This window comes from Taeniopygia guttata, chromosome 20 (assembly GCF_048771995.1).
Source record: "Taeniopygia guttata chromosome 20, bTaeGut7.mat, whole genome shotgun sequence".
Taxonomy (NCBI): domain Eukaryota; kingdom Metazoa; phylum Chordata; class Aves; order Passeriformes; family Estrildidae; genus Taeniopygia; species Taeniopygia guttata.
Window position 1 is genome coordinate 7,649,533 of NC_133045.1, and position 15,782 is coordinate 7,665,314.

The 15,782-nt window shown below is 60.2% G+C and overlaps 3 protein-coding genes across 4 annotated transcripts; 2 read left to right on the forward strand and 1 right to left on the reverse strand.

Annotated features, from left to right (window-relative positions):
- Positions 1-193: 193 nt before the first annotated feature.
- On the reverse strand, positions 194-13,094 carry CTSA (cathepsin A). 2 transcript variants are annotated; one of them, XM_030288613.3, is made up of 15 exons: positions 12,962-13,094; positions 3,924-4,084; positions 3,742-3,853; positions 3,573-3,623; positions 3,214-3,300; positions 2,966-3,121; positions 2,581-2,672; positions 2,203-2,287; positions 2,005-2,096; positions 1,720-1,798; positions 1,477-1,625; positions 1,330-1,405; positions 1,132-1,221; positions 914-1,015; positions 194-770 (listed from the first exon to the last, which is right to left on the reverse strand). In XM_030288613.3, the coding sequence occupies exons 2-15, from the start codon at positions 4,082-4,084 to the stop codon at positions 687-689; spliced, it is 1,416 nt and encodes a 471-aa protein (XP_030144473.3). In that variant the 5' UTR covers positions 12,962-13,094; the 3' UTR covers positions 194-686. The 2 variants fall into 2 exon arrangements, with proteins under 2 accessions (XP_030144473.3, XP_030144472.3); XM_030288612.4 differs by lacking the exon at positions 12,962-13,094 and adding an exon at positions 4,341-4,465.
- NEURL2 (neuralized E3 ubiquitin protein ligase 2) lies at positions 4,611-7,357 on the forward strand. The gene is made up of 2 exons (XM_002191973.6): positions 4,611-5,655; positions 7,010-7,357. The coding sequence occupies exons 1-2, from the start codon at positions 4,980-4,982 to the stop codon at positions 7,123-7,125; spliced, it is 792 nt and encodes a 263-aa protein (XP_002192009.5). The 5' UTR covers positions 4,611-4,979; the 3' UTR covers positions 7,126-7,357.
- On the forward strand, positions 12,575-15,536 carry ACOT8 (acyl-CoA thioesterase 8). Its single transcript, XM_030288615.4, has 7 exons — positions 12,575-12,689; positions 13,183-13,469; positions 13,555-13,691; positions 13,918-14,143; positions 14,393-14,550; positions 14,881-15,072; positions 15,170-15,536. The coding sequence occupies exons 2-7, from the start codon at positions 13,252-13,254 to the stop codon at positions 15,286-15,288; spliced, it is 1,050 nt and encodes a 349-aa protein (XP_030144475.3). The 5' UTR covers positions 12,575-12,689; positions 13,183-13,251; the 3' UTR covers positions 15,289-15,536.
- The last annotated feature ends 246 nt before the right edge of the window (positions 15,537-15,782 follow it).

Consider the following 15,782-nt stretch of genomic DNA (forward strand, 5'->3'; position numbering starts at 1 on the left):
GAGGGCTCAGAGTGACTGTGCTGCCGCTGCTTAGGTGGGTCACTTGTTTCACTCGATGCAGGGACCCCGCAGAAAGGGCAAAGCTCACAGAGCCCAGGGCTCCCTGGAAAAGGGTGTTTGTACTCACTGGTGCTCCTCAGAGTGGAGGAAAGTGAAGCAGGGGTTGGCACAAAGGTGCAAGGAGGAGCAGAACCACCTTGGTCAGAGTTTATTGCGAGTTCCTGAAGCACTGTGTGCCCTGGCAGTGGGATTGTTGTGGTAGTGGTGATAAGTCTCCCTCAGTAGGAGCAGAAGTGGTGGGAGCCAAAGTAGAGGTGAGCAGGACCCAGCCTCCCCCCACTGCTGCTCCTCATAGCCTGCTCAGGCCATGTGTGTGTGGGGCTGAGGGAAAGTGCTGGGGATTGCTCCCTGCCTGGGAGGGAAGCAGCTGCTGCCTCAGACAGGGAGGAGGCAAGGCAGGAAGCCACAAGGGAGGAGGTGGCTGCAGCAGGTGCACAATGCCTCTCCCACAAGGACAGAGTCCCCCAGCCCATGCCCCTCATCCTGTCCAGGCAGGGGAAGGCTGCAGGCATGACAGATCCGTGGTGTAGCCAAGCAGCAGCGAGGACAGGCTGTGTAAGGTGCCGGCGGTGAGGGCAGGTGGGTGGTGAGAGCAGCTGGAGCGCCGGGTGCTACCTCTGCAGCTCTTAGTAAGGCTGGTTCTTAATGAAGCGGCAGAACATGGTGAAGGCAGCAAGCGGCCGGTCTGTGGGCACCATGTGGCCAGCTCCCTGTAGGAAAGGGACAGCGGTTGGCAGTGCAGCAGGAGTGCTGCCACAGTCCAGCTAACACCACCCAACCCTGACTGCAGCCTTGGTATCCAGCACACCCACCCATAGCCCCATCCCTGGCCCCCAGAGCCCTCAGGCCCTACCTTGACAGTGAGGAAAGCGATGTTGGTGAATTCCTTCACAAAGCCACCAATCTGGTTCTCACCGTTTTCAGTATAGAGCCAGGGCCGGCGAGCCACCTGCACCTGGGAGTAGCAGCAGTGCCTTCAGCACCTGCAGCTGGCCCTGCCCATGCTCCTGCCACAACCAGCTACAGCACATAGCCTGGAGCCAGTGCCTGGCCTGAGCCCTGCCCATTTACCTTCTGGCACAGGGAATCCACAAACCACTCATCTCCGAGAAAGTTGCAAGCCATGTCAACGTCCCCATTGTATACCAGGATCCGGTATTTCTGTGTAGCAGACAGACAGTGAGCTGTTGGGAGGGCAGCAGCCCCAGCCAGGTAGAAGGCTGAGCTGGCAGAGACACTCCCAGAGTCTGTGGGCTCCCCTGTACACACCGTGGCTCCAAGCAGCTTGAGGTACTGCTCATTCATCTGCATGAACAGGCGCTTGTAGCTGCGGTTCACCTCGAAGCTGTGGAGGAAGCATTGGCAGCACGTCTGCTCCTTCTCAGAGCATTCCTTCCCTGCCCACAGCTTGCTCACCTGCACACCTGCCACTCTGGGGCCTCGGGGGAGATGTGCAGAGCCTTCCGCACTTCAGGGGAGTTCAGATACACGCTAGGGGCTGTGGAGTTGGTGCAGGGCGGGTCCATCCGGACTTTCTTTCGGGCTACTGGCATCCGGAACAGGTTCTGGGAGAGTCGGGAGAGTCACTGTCTGCCCCTTCTGCCCACAACAGCACAACTGGCCAGAGGCTGCTCACAGCCCAGCAGCACCTCAGCTCACCTGCCGCCAGGAGAATCTCAGTGGCATCCGGATGAAGGAGTTGCCCAGGTCATGTGTGATGAGATAATCACCCTCATATCTGTAGCCAGAATGAGTATGAGGACAGACTGAAAACCCTGGAGAACAACGGCTAAGGGTTCTCCTGAGGGGAGTCCTCAGCAGCAGCCACACAACCATCCAGGTGTCCCAGAGGGGCCCCCAGCCCAGCCCACCAGGTCCCTCTGAGCCAGTGCAACCAAAGCAAGCTGGTGCCTATAGAACTATTTTCCCTGGGGCTACTCTCACCTCATGCTCCCTGGGACACCTCCATCGCACGGGGCATAGAGGTTGTAGATATTTAGGCCAGACTCCTCTACAATCTGAATCATTTCCCCCATCTGCAAGGAATCGCAAGAAGGGTTTGGGACTCAGCAGGACCCTTGTGGACCTGTGGGCCCAGGCACGTTCAGCTCAGCACAGGTATAGGGGCTCCAGCTCCCTCACCTTGAGTGTGCAGTTCAGGTTGGAGTTGTCATGGAAGTTGCACTTCCCCTGGGAGCAGCAAAAGGCCTGCAGGTCTTTCCACAGCCTGCAGGCAGAGACCAGGACCACTTGGACCAGCTGGCAACACTGACATGACAGCTGCCCTGCAGCTCTCTGCCCAGTGGCCACAAGGCACAGAGCTTGGCCCTGTGCCCTCCTTACCCCACAAATGCACCCATGGGAGCTACCTGGGACAAGGAGCCACAGCCCAGATGCTGACCCAGGGCAGGCTACGTGTGCCCTTGTCTCAACACCACCGACCCAGACAGCCCCAGCCTCAGCTGTGCACCCATCCTGCTTGCACAGGGATGGCACATCCAGCATTCCCTCTGCTCTTACTCTGTCCCCAGCAGCCCGTGGTAATAGGCAAAGTAAACCAGGGAGTTGTCATTGATCTCATAAGATGAGAGGCCGTTTCCCACAGCGATTCCCTGCGAGGCAAGAAGAAAACAACCCTGTTGTGTTCCAGCTCCCCGCAGGGCAGTCACAGCACAGCAGCCGCAGGCAGGAAGCAGATGTGGAACTGTTTACTCTGCGGAGGGAACAGGGAGGGTTGGGGGTGCCTGAGGACACTCCCCTGGCAGCAGGGACAGACACGTCCACCAGCAGCTGCTGCCAGAACCCCAGGAAGAGATGAAAGACTGCAGGGCCAGGCGTGCCCTACATCCCGGCTGGTCCCACCCCAGCCCTCTGCTCCCCGGCTGGGCAGAGCCAAGCTGCCCACCTTCAGGTTGAGGCTGGGGTCCTGCATCACCCACTCTGCCAGTGTGGGAATGTAGACCCCTCCATAGCTCTCCCCTGTGAGGAAGAGATCATTCTTGGAGTACTCGGGGAAGAGCCGGAGGAAGTCCTTCAGTGCCAGGTAGTTGTTATGAGCAACCTGCAGGGAGAAGGTGGCATGGTCAGGTGTGAGGCTGAACCCCATGGCCAGGAGTGGGCAGGCAGGGGAGCAGGGCTCTCCCAGTCACTCGCCTCTGTGTCATTTGTGCCATAATTCTTGTCATCGGAGTATGAGAAGCCAACACCAGCGGGAGACTCCAGGTAGAGAATGTTGGCAATCTGCAAGGACACCACGGGAGCCAGCAATCAGGGGAGACCCTCTGCCTCAGTGGGGCCAAGGACTGCTAGCCCCACCCATGGCAGCGCCCACAGGAGTGTGGCCCGCCCCAGGGCTGCACTGGGGTGGCCACATTCCTGTGCTGCTCAACAGCAGACTCGAGAGGAGGGTGTGTTGGGCGGGAGGGGAGCAGCAGCAGGTCCATGGAGAGAGCAGGAGGAACTGGCTCACAGCCACCCTATCTCGAAGCCACAAAGGGAAGCAGTGCCTGTACCTTGTTCCATGCGTACTCATTGTACTTCAGTGTGACCCCATCGGGCTGGATCTGAGGAAGAAGATGGTGACTGATGGGCAAAGCAGGGCAGGACACAGCGGGATGGCTCGTGCCACGCAGCCGGTCATCCCCTGAGCCCTTGAGCCACAGGATAGCAGTGACTACTAACCAGGAAGGGGCCGTGCTCCTTGAGAAAGCCCTCCATGGAGCTGCAGCCAGGGCCCCCGTTCAGCCACAGGACCAGAGGGCTGCTCTGGGGATTACTCTGGGCCTCCACGAACCTGTGGACGTGTAGCTGTGAGTGCCCAGTGCCAGCCGATGCCCCCCCATCGCAGGCGCAGTCCCACGTACCAGTAGTGCAGGTACTTGCCCGGCCCGGCGCAGAGGTAGCCCGAGAAGTGGCGGAAGGAGGGCTGCTTTGACAGCCCGGGCAGGTAGGTCACCTCATGGTCCGGGGGAGCGGCCTGGCCCAACCCCAGCAGCAGCAGCGACGACAGCAGCACTGGCCCCATCTGCGGTGGGCGGAAGGGACGGTCAGGGTGCTGTCGGCCAGGAACGGCCGCGGCAGCGCCCCGCGAGCGCCCCGGCCCGGCACTCGGGGCTGACCCCCGGCCCGGCACTCGGGGCTGACCCCGGCCCGGCACTCGGGGCTGACCCCGGCCCGGCACTCGGGGCTGACCCCCGGCCCGGCCGGCTCCCGTGGCGCCGGTGCCGGTCCCTCCACCCCGTTCCCCGGTCCCGTCCCAGCGCCCCCCCGGTCCCGCTGACCGCGGCCGCTCCCGGCGCGGGGCTCGCAGGCGGCGGTCACGGCGGGCACATGACACGCGCCCATATGACCTGCGGGGCTGACGTCAGCGGGGCGGGGCCCGGCGGCGGCCAATCAGCGCTCCGGTCCCGCCCCGGCCCCGCCCCGCCCCGGCCCCGCCCGCGCACGTGGGAGCGGCCCCGGCACCGGGACCGGGACACCGGAGGCGGGGGGGAAGGCACCGACAGAGACCCCGCACCCGAACGGGGGCAGCCGGGGGGTGCGGTGCGCCGGTGGGCACCGCAGCTGGGTGCCACCCAGCAGTGCTGGGTAAAGCCGGGCATCACCAGGCCCTGCCGGTCAGCACCGTGTGATGGCCACTGCTGGCTATAGCTGGTACCACTGGGCACCACCGGGCACTGCCTGCTGCTGCTGGACAGCATGGGCACAGCCAGGCACCCCAGGTGGCAGCGCTAGACAGTCCAGTGTGGAATGTCTGTAGGTCTAGTTTGGGCCCGGTTGTGCCCAGCAGCCACATGGCCCCCCCAACCTCCCCCATGGCACTAGGACCCCCCTGGAACCCTCTGGTTGTCCCTCCCAGGCGGGCTGTCACCACCTCACAGCAGCTGTGACAGGGACAGTTAAAAATAGCTCCGGCAGCAATGGCTGCCCGGTGCAGGCTTGCTGCACGCTTCCACCACATCCACGGCGCCAACATCCGCCTGGATGCCTCACACACGCAAGCCACACGCGTGGAGAGCTTCGCCAACGGGCTCTGCTTCAGCCAGGAGCCTCTGGCACCCGGGCAGATCTTCCTGGTGGAGATTGAGGAGAAGGAGCTGGGCTGGTGCGGGCACTTGCGTGTGGGACTGACAGCCCATGATCCCCAGAGCCTGGAGGTAGTGCCCGAGTACTCGCTGCCGGACCTGGTCAACCTGGGGGACACCTGGGTGTTTGCCATCACCCGCAACCACAACCGTGTGGTGGTGGAGGGGGAGGAGGTGCAGGCGCGGGGGCAGCCCTGGGAGCCCTTCCTGCTGATCGAGCGGGTGCGGATCCCCCGTGACACGCTGGTGGGGCGCAGCCGGCCCGGCCGCTACAGCCACATCCTGGATGACCTGTACAAGATGAACGTGCTGCCCGCGACCGCCCGGCGCAGCCGCATCGGGGTGCTGTACGCCCCGCAGCCCGACGGCACCGCCGACATGCACATCGTCATCAACGGCGAGGACATGGGGCCGAGCGCCAGGGGCCTGCCCACCACCCGCCCGCTCTACGCCGTCATTGACGTCTTTGCTTCCACCAAGAGTGTCCGGGTGATCCCGGTGGATTATGGCTGTAGGTACCTGTGCCCTTCCCTGCGGCATGTGCTGCGTGGGCCAGGAGTGGGGGAGATCTGGTGGGGTCATGCCATAGTCGCCAACAGAGGGAAGGTTGGCGTGTGCCACTGGGCAGAGGGACGTGGGGTAAGAGGGTGCAAGAAAGCCTCTGGTCCTTGTGGAGCACAGGTGAGATCCGCAGTAGCGCTGCTGGGCAGTGTCTGATGAAAGCTCTGCCATGGGCGCTGTGCTGGGGCCAGGGGAGAGACCCCCAGCAGCAGCAGCACTCAGGCAGACCCCCCTGGCCACCCTTCCCAAGCAGTGATAGGGTCGGGTGTTTCGGGCTGTCCCACAGCTGGCAGGCCTCGCTGTGCCTAGCCTTGCCTGGAGCACGTGGCAGCCAGAGCCAGCTAAGATCCTGCCCTGGCACCAAAACATCCACCTACATCCACCACGGCTCAGCACACTGCGCCCACGCACCTGCCACGTGCCCCAGACACGGTGTTCCCTGGGCAGACACCCTGTGATGCCATCGGGGCCTGGGCATTTTCCCGTGTCCCTTGGCTTGCTGGGAGGGACCAGGCTAATAAGTGCTAATTAGCAGCATGCTGGAAAAATGAGGAGATGGATCAGGTGAGACAGAGGCAGAAGAAGAGCTAGAGCCAGAGTACTGCCTGCCACCAGCACTGGGAGGTACTGCTTCTCATGCTGGTGTTAAGAGCAGCTGCTTCTGTGCCAAGGCTGGAACCTGGTATTCTCCCTGGTGTAACAGCTGAGGAGTAGTGGCTGCAGCAGGCAGTACCCATGCTCCTGGGCCACCCATGGCTCTGGGAAGTTGTATCACAGGAGTAGGAACCAGGCAGATTCTGTGGAAGTGCCCAAGGGGATGGTTCTCATGCGGTCTGCCCCAAAGGTACTGTGGGTGCTGTCTCTGCAGACAGTGCAGCCCCAGCCCGCAGACACTCACCCAGCAGCCTGGCTCTGGGGCCAGTACAGGCAGACCAAGGGAGTGGGATGGAAAAAAAGCACAGCACGGCTATGTGAGACCCTGGAGAGTTGCTTGACAGCCACCAGAGAAAGAAATGCAAACCAAGCACGGTCACACACGGCTTGGGCACATAACTGTCTCTCAACCTTCCTCCTAATAACGGGGAGAGCTTTGCTGCCCGGGGCCCTTGAGCTACCAGCCCTGCTGGAGCAGCCTGGCACCAGCCCCAGCACAGCCAGTTTAAGCCCAGGGCAGGACGATGCCACAGAACAAACTCACCCACTACTGCCTTTAACCACAGTGCCTCTGCCAGCTCCTCCACCCCGCTGTGCTCAGCCTCACTGCCGACTTGCCCGGCTCAGGTACCCTCTGTGTTCTCTTGCAGTTCCTTCCCTGCAGACGCTGTGCCGGCTGGTTATCCAGAAACACATCGTGCACCGCCTGGCCATCGATGGCCTGCACTTGCCCCCGCTACTCAAGAGCTTCTGCCAACACGAGTGAGGTACCGAGGGTGCTGCTGGCTGCCCCCACATCAGCAGCCCCCAGTGCTGGCTGCCCGGCAGGCTCCATGCCCCTCCCTGCCCACTCAGCCCAGCATGTGCTGCTCAAGGGCTGACATGAAAGCAGAGCAAAGCGGGGTTGGGATTTCCCCACACAGACGGTGTGGCATGCCCAGAGCATGAGCAGGGGGATTGATGTGGGTCAGAGAGAGCAATAAAGTGCTTCCAGACAAGATTCTGTCAAAGGAGGCTTGGGGGGGCTGGGACACCCCTGTGCTTCAGCAGCCCCTTGTGGGAGCAGTTCCCCCACCAGAGAGGAAGGGAGCACAGGCCACAGCCCTGTGGGGCTCAGGACGTGTCCCCGGCCCTGGAATTATGCTGGGACTGTGTGGGTGGATCAGAGTGGGTGGAGTGTGGGAGGGCACAGCACAGCACTCACGTGGAGGTAAATTACAGCCGGACGCTCATCCTGGCAGTTTCACTCTTGGGAAAGATGTTTACCCAGAGAAAGAGGTATTTCCTGTGTGTTCAGCTTGGAGGGAGACGAGTCAGATCCCGGAGCACCCAAACAGCAATGCTGGCAGCAGCCCTTGCTTGGGCACGTGTCTCCAGTCACAGTGACCTGGTGCAGGGCACAGCCATCCTGACTTGGAGCTTCATGCCCTCGGCTCTGTGCCCTCAGCCAGACCCTTCAGCTCCTGGCAGGTGGGGATGGCAGCCGGCATCCTGCAGTGCCCATGCCAGGCTGGAGGGGAGGCAGGGTGGAAGCTGTGCAGAGGAACAGGCTGGAGGGTAGAGGTCTCCTAAAATCAGAGGGGTTCCCATGGGAGCCAGAAAGACAGCAAAGAGGCTGGCAAAGCACAATTAAAGGGGAAACAAGCAGCTCTAAGCTTACAAAAAGGTGTTTTCGAGAAACACGATGCTATATTTAGTTGGAGACTCGATAGTATCAGATCATGTTACAAAACTCGTGCTCAAAGGAAATCCCCAGTCCACAACCACAGCCAACTCCATCAACACCAAAGTGTTAATGAAGGAACTGCTAAATGGGCAAAACATGGACAGTGACCAAACTACAGCGATGGAGCGAGGTCACTGACATTCCCTGCTATGTCCCAACAACAGGCTGGGAGCTGCTGGGGCTGGAGCTCATCTGGCTGCGATGGGGCTGGGGAACTCACCCACTCCAGAGCAGTGCCCACAGACGAGGGCGCTTCGTTTACTCTCCAGGCTGTTTTCCCTTCCCCAGCCTTGCACGAAGCCTTTGCTCCCCACCTCCCTGCAGTGTTATCCGCCCAGCAGTGACCCCCCGCACACGAGGGCGGGTTCCTCTTTCTTGAGGAATTGAGAGCAGCTGCTGCAAGCAGACAAACAACAGCCCTGCTCTCTGATGGGCTGCAGGACAGTGGGATTGCAGGGATTCAGGAGCTGCCACCTCCTGCCACCCGAGGCACCACGGTGAGACAGGAGGACTGAGGAGCACTGCCCAAAGCCCTGCCCGATTCCCCATGCCCTGTTCCCTGGCCAGGGAGGGGTGGCTGCAACTGGCACAGGAACAGATTCGGCTCCCAAATAACACGAGGGTGATTTATTGGCTCCGTTGCACAACACCTCACAGCTGGATGCTGCAAGGACCTGCGGGTGCTGGCCACAGATGAAATAGTTTTGTAATGTGTTATTGTACCTAGATCCCTACAAATCTATGGGCCCTTATGGGATTAATTTGAGAAACCACAAGCAACTGGCTGATGTCATCACAAAGACTCTTGATGATTTTTGAGCAGTTTTGGGAATCTGGAGAGGTCCCACATAACTGGAAGCTGGGGAACGATGTCCCGATTTCAAAGGGCAGGAAGGAGAACCCTGGAAACTACAGGCCTGTCAGTCTCACTTCAGTGTCCTGTAAAATCATGGAAAAGATCATTCTGGCAGGTACTGAAAAACACCTGGAGGAGAACACAGTCACTGGTCACAGCCAGCATGGCTTCATGAGGGGAAAGTCCTGCTTGTTGAACATGATTTCCTTCTACAACAGGATAACCCACCTAAGTGACCAAGGAAAGCCAGTAGCTGTAATGTTTTTGGGCTTCAGTGAAGCTTTTGACACTGTCTGTCCCAGTATTCTTTTGGACAATGTCCAGCTTGCAGCTGAATAACCCTGTTACACAATGGGTGAGCCACTGGCTCACAGGTTGGGCACAGAGTTACAGTGAATGAGGTGACATCAGGCTGGTGTCCAGCCACTAGAGAGGTTCTGTAGGGCTCCATCCTTGGCCCAATTCTCTTCAACATCTTCATTAACAACTTGGATTCGGGATTTGAAGGAATACTAAGTAATATACTAATGTTTAGTGCTAAGAACACTAAACTGGGAGGAGTTGTCAACTCCACTGAGAGCAGAGAGGCCTTGCTGAGAGACCTTGACAAATTGGAGAGATCGGTAATCACCAAAAGTATGAAGTTTAACAAGAGCAAGTGTCAGATTCTGCACCTTGTACAGGGCAATCCTGGTGGTATTTACAGACAGGGGAACAAGAAGCTGAAGACCAGCACTGGGGGTCCTAGTTGATGGCAAGTTGAATATGATCAGCAGTGCCCTGGCAGCTGGGGGGCAAATCCTGTCCTGGGGGCATCAGACACAGCATTGCCACCAAGGAAGGGGATTGTCCTGCCCTGCTCTGCACCGGTGCAGCCTCACTTCAAATCCTGGGGGTAGTTTTGGCACAACAATATAAAAAAGAGAACATTCAAAAGATGCCACGGGAACGGTGATGGGACTGGAAGCAAGGCTTTTGAGAAACAGTAGAGGTAACTTGGTCTGTTCAGCCTGGTGAAGAGGAAACTGCAGGAAGACCTCATTGTGATCTTCAGTATCCTCATGAGAGGAAGCAGAGGGGCAGGTACTGATCTCGTCACTGTCACGACCAGTGACAGAACTCAAGGAAATGGTATAAAGCTGAGTCAGGAGAGATTGAGGCAGGATATCAGAAAAAGGTTTTTCACCTAAAGGGTGGTTGAGCACTGGAACAGGCAGCGGGCAATGGGCAGTGGTCATGGCATCAAGCCTGGCTGAGTTCAGGAAGTGTCTGGCCAATGCTCTCAGGCATCTGGTGGGATTTTTGTGGTGTCCTGCACAGGACTGGGAGTTGGACATGATCCAAATGGGTCCCTTCCAACTCAGCAGATTCTAGGATACCAGCACCTCCCACATTGCACCATCCAGAGCTGGCTCCTGGCCACAGCTGTTAGCCAGGTCAGTGACTGTTACCCTCCCTGCAGGATCAGGAGCTCCCAATCCAGTTCCTCTGCTGCCCCATGCAAGAAGTGACGCTCACTCAGCAGATCAAGGACACAAACTGCCCCTTCCACGCTGAGGAAATGACAGGCTGAGGGGAATGAAGGTGCAAGACAGGACATTGTGGAAGCACCCAGCTCAGCTCCCACTCAGTGCTGGAGCTTCACCTCACTGTAGGGCCTGGCCCAGCTGTCAGCTAGCTCCCACAGAGTCCTGTGCTCTAAGTCCTCACTACTGAGCAGGCAGCTGGCTATCTCTGCTGTGAGGAAGAACACCACCAGGGCTTTATCCAAAGACTTGTTCCAGGAGCTCTTTAGTTCCTCCAGGAGGCCATCAGCACTGTCTCACCCAGCCTGATGGGTGAGACCCACCCTCTCCCATGGTCTATTGAGCATTTCCCTCTGCAAGAGCTTCCTGTTTAAATTCAGCACAGCCAAGATGTGCCAGTAGGGCAGCCAGAAGGCCAGGTTGAAGTGGCAAGTGTAGCTACTTGAGCCTTCCTGGAAGATGCCCACAGGGTAGGCATCCCCCTGGATCTGTACACTGAGCCTGTCCTACCTGGTGCAAACCAGCTGCCTGGACTTCCGAACCACTGCCTGAGGCACACTGGCAGCAGCATCTGTGCAAAAGCCACTCAAAGACTGCCTGACACTATCTTCAGTCCTCTGGGTAATCAAATCTTCACTGTCATCCTCTGAGGTTTCTGTGGGCTCCGGTTTTGCCACAGGATACAGGATCTAACAGGAAACGAGCTTGCTGGCTCACTCTAGAGAAGAGCACGAGGTGTTTCAGGCTTACACTGAAGAGCCTCGAGAACAAATCACACGATTAACAACAGGCACAAGAGAGGCTGACACGGGCTGCTGTTTCTGCTGAGCTGCTGCCACAGAGGGGGAAGCCTGGCCAGAGCTCTGTGTTACCCTGGCACACCAGAGGGGCAAGAGGCACATCTGAAATAGGCAGACTTTGGGGAGCTGCCTGAGCAACACAGTGATCAGGATGGGAAGCAGAGAGTGTCATGGTATCAGGAGGGATCTTAGAAACACACTCTTTGTAATGCTGGGTCAAGGTGGTGATGCAGCTCCCCAGAGAAAGCCCAGCACTGAAAATTTGACTTAGCCCATGGATGACAATCTCCAGCTCCATGAGGAAGTCTCTGCTCTCCCCCCAGCTGCCCTATGTGCGTGGCCCAGATCCCATCGTCCAGCAGCCAGTGAGGTGGAGCTGAGGCAGCAAATCCGGCGTGCCGGGGTCCCTCAGGACGGCGAGCAGCTGCTGCCGGTGGCTCTCGGAGCCCGCACCCGTGGCTTTCCCGGTGGCGATCGCGGCCAGCCACTCGGTGCGGCGCCGCAGCCGCTTGTAGGGGGGGAACACCGAGAGCTGCACCGCGGCAGCTGAGCGGCTTGGGCTGCCAGCGCGGGCCCGCTCCGGGCTGCCGCTACCGGCGGGGACATCCCGGTCCCTGCCGCGCTCCGCCGCCGCCTCCCCCGCCCGCGCCAATCGCGGCGGCACCGGAGCGCTCGGGCGCCGCCCGCAGCGGCCGCTGAGCATCGCACCGGGCCGGGACACCGGGAGCGCCACTCGCTGTGGCCGCTGTGCATCGCACCGGGCCGGGACACCGGGAGCGCCCCTCGCTGTGCATCGCACCGGGCCGGGACACCGGGAGCGCCCCTCGCTGTGGATGCCACCCAGAGCGGCGTGCGGGCACCGGCTCTGCCTGGCTGCCTCCCCCTCCTGCCTCCTCCAGTTGCTCCCATCGCTCTGCAGCAGCTCCAGGCTCGGCGACTGGGCTCTCTCTCATGTCTCTCTTCAGCAACAAGTGCACCGCTCTCCGCTATCGCTCCTTGCTCTCCACAAGGAAGGCGTAGAGGATTTGTCGTCCCTTGCCTGGCGCCCAGTGTAGGAGAAGACTCTCAGCAAGTGTTTGAAGAAGCACTTCATCACTTTGGTGTGGAAGCTGATACCCATGTGTTTGTGTCTTTATCCCTAAACCACACGGTTCTGCAGCTGTGGAGGAGCAGGCTAGAACATGACAAGAAATGCTTCAAGGAAGGAGGTTCAATTGTGTTTTAACAAGGCAAGTTATATTTTAAAAGGGCAAAGGGAGCAGTTGCATAACTAGTGAGTGACCTTGTGGCCTTTGTGCACAAAAGCACATCCACTAGCTAAGATGGAAAGGAAAGTGTCACGGCACCCGCTTGGAGAAGTGAAGGCCATGGAATGAAGCGCTCCCTGAGAGAAACCTGGTACCACCTTTGCACTGCAGTCAGGTAAGGACAGCAGGAATGCTGCAGATGCTGATGCTTGAACTCTTGAGCTGGAAAAGGCAGGAGCTGTACAGCGAACACAGCAAGTGTGTGACACAGCTGGTACCGGGGCATCACACTACCGGGATCAGCCCGGTTACCAAAGCCAGGTACGGGACAGGGCCTGTGCCCCGGGACAGCGCTGGGCTGGAGCCGGTGCGGTGCTACACCGGGGGACCCCGGGCGCACGGCCATACCACTGCGAGCTCCAGACGGACGCGGCGGGCGGGCCTTACCTGATGTCCTGGCGGACAGCGGTGCCGTGCTGCCGGTTGTGACTGCGCCCCAGGACGCCGCTCGCAGCTCGCAGAGGCAGCCCTTGTGGGCGAGAATGCGGGGGCCGCCCGGACCCCTCCGCTCGGCCGCCCAAGCGCACCCCGCCATCCCCGTTAAAGCAGCCGGGCACCGCCCGCACCGTGATCTTGACCAATCAGCGCCGTCTTCTCCTGATTGACAGGAGGCGAACCAACCAGCCCAGAGTATCCTGACAAGACAGGGGTGACTGACAGCTCTACCGCCCAATCACATGGCGGTCTGTGCCCCGCGGATGGGCGGTGCTTCCTGGTCCGCCGCGCTGCTCGGGCGGCGGTGCCGGTCCCGGTTCGCGGAGGTGATGGGGACCCTGGGCGATGCCGGCGGGGCTGCAGCGGGGCCGGGATCCGGGCCGCCGCCCAACGGGGACCTGCGCAGCGTGCTGATCACCAGCGTGCTGAACCTGGAGCGGCTGGAGGTCGACCTCTTCAGGTGCGGGTGGACACCGGGGCAGCGGGACCGGGCCGCCTCCTCCTCCGCCGCCGCCGCCCTCACCGTGGCCGCCTTCTCCCCGCAGGGGCCAGCACCACTGGGTGCCCGCCACGCAGCACCTCTTCGGCGGGCAGATCGTGGGGCAGGCGCTGGTGGCGGCAGCCCACGCCGTGAGCCGCGACGAGCAGGTGCACTCGCTGCACTGCTACTTCGTGCGGACAGGTGCGCCCGGGGAACCGGGAACCGGGAACCGGGAACCGGGAACCGGCGGGGTGCAGGCTCCGGGAGGGTCCGGCAGGGGCTGGGACGCTGGGGGAGTTCGCAGTGAGCCGTGAGAAGGCGCCGTCATGCCGGTGCCAGCAGAACAGGCGCTGCCGGCCCCGCCTCTGCAGGGCGGGTTTCGGTGGTGGCCGTGGCCCGGCGGCGGAACGTCCCTGTCCTGTCCCAGGGGACCCCAAGGTGCCGGTGCTGTACGAGGTGGAGCGGACCCGCACAGGGAAGAGTTTCTCTGTTCGCTCTGTAAAGGCCATCCAGCATGGAAAGCCGATCTTCACCTGCCAGGCCTCCTTCCAGCTCTCCCAGGGAAGCCCAGTGCAGCACCAGTTCACCATGCCGACCGTGCCACCCCCCGAGGAGCTGCTGACACAGGAGGAGCTCATCCAGAAGTTCCTGCAGTGAGTGCGGTGGAAGGGACATGCTGGGGATGCACCTTACTGCCTGGGGCATAGGGAGGTGTGGGAGAAGACTATCTGAGAAATTCTCAAATATGCCTGGGAGGGGAAGAGAGGAGCAGGACAAACAGGAGCTATGCAACTCTTGTCTTTCTGTGTGCCCCTGGGTTACTGGGTTGGAGCTCCTGCCAGTAAGATGTGTTCCAACCCACATGTCTGGTGTTAATCTCACTTCTCTGTGCTGTGCTGCAGGAATCCTAATGTGGCTGAGGGATACAGGAAGCGTCTCACCAAGATCCAAGCTCAAGATGTGCCTATTGACATTAAACCTGTGAACCCACCAGATATATTCAGCTCAGAGCCACAGGAGCCGAAGCAGCTCTTCTGGGTGCGAGCACGAGGCTACATAGGTGGGTCCTGCTGGGTCCAGGTGCCTCCCAATCCAAGGGCTTCAGCACCAGCTCACACTGTGGAGCACTCTTGCAACAGGACGGGCTGGGAGGGCTGTGATTAGGGGGCTGCCTGTGCCTAGCCTGGACACTTCAAGGCTGTAATACAGGTGTGGATGCAGAAATGGTGCCATAAGCCACGCTGGGGCATGGCATGGCAAAGGGAATAAGTCTGGAGGAATCTCAGCTGTGCTTGGCAGCTGGCTCCAGGGGAGCGGAGCCCCTGGGGCTCTGCACTCCAGACGTGTCCCACGGGCCCCGGCGGGACAGGCAGCACTGGTTGCTCTGCAGGGGAGACTGACATGAAGGTGCACTGCTGCGTGGCTGCCTACATCTCTGACTACGCCTTCCTGGGCACGGCCCTGCTCCCGCACCGGCAGTACCGCATCAAGTTCATGGTGTCCCTTGACCATTCCATGTGGTTCCACGCGCCCTTCAGAGCTGACCACTGGATGCTGTATGAGTGTGAGAGCCCCTGGGCTGGTAAGTCCTTAGTGCATTTTTGGGAGACCTTCATGGCCAAGGCCAGCCCTGCCTGTCCTGGGGCAGTGGGCTGCAGTCTGACAGTCTCTCTCTGCAGGTGGGTGCCGGGGCTTGGTGCAGGGACGGCTGTGGCGCAGGGATGGGGTCCTGGCTGTCACCTGCGCACAGGAAGGTGTCATCAGGGTGGAACAGACACCAAACCAGAGCAAGCTCTAGCTGAGGAGACCCTATAGACTGGGGCTCAAGCATGCCAAAGGAGGGACACCGAGATCAAGACCTGGACAGGAACAGGACGGAGACCAGGTGGGACCAAGCACTGCAGGAAGTCCCAGTGCCAGAGGTGTCTACGACAGACTGTGACCAACAGAGCATTGCTGCGACCAGCTGTTAGCTGCACAGCATGTAAGCTCACGCTGCCATCAGCTGTCCTTCATCCACCTTAAAATAAAGCCATTGGGTGAAGAGCTGGACTCTGTCCCTGGAGTTTGTCCCCTTGGACCTGTGACTGGGCTTGCACGAGGGCAGGCAGTGCCAGGAGCACAGTGGATCAGCTCTTCCCCCGTGCCAGGCTGGGTCACAGGAGGGGAAGGTGCTACTTTGGCACACATTGTTTCCTCTTCTCACTTCTGTACTGCTTGTACTGCCCTGGCTCCTCAGTCGCTGCTTCTGCTTGTCCTTGGGCTCCTCCCCAGGACTGGACTTGGGCTTGG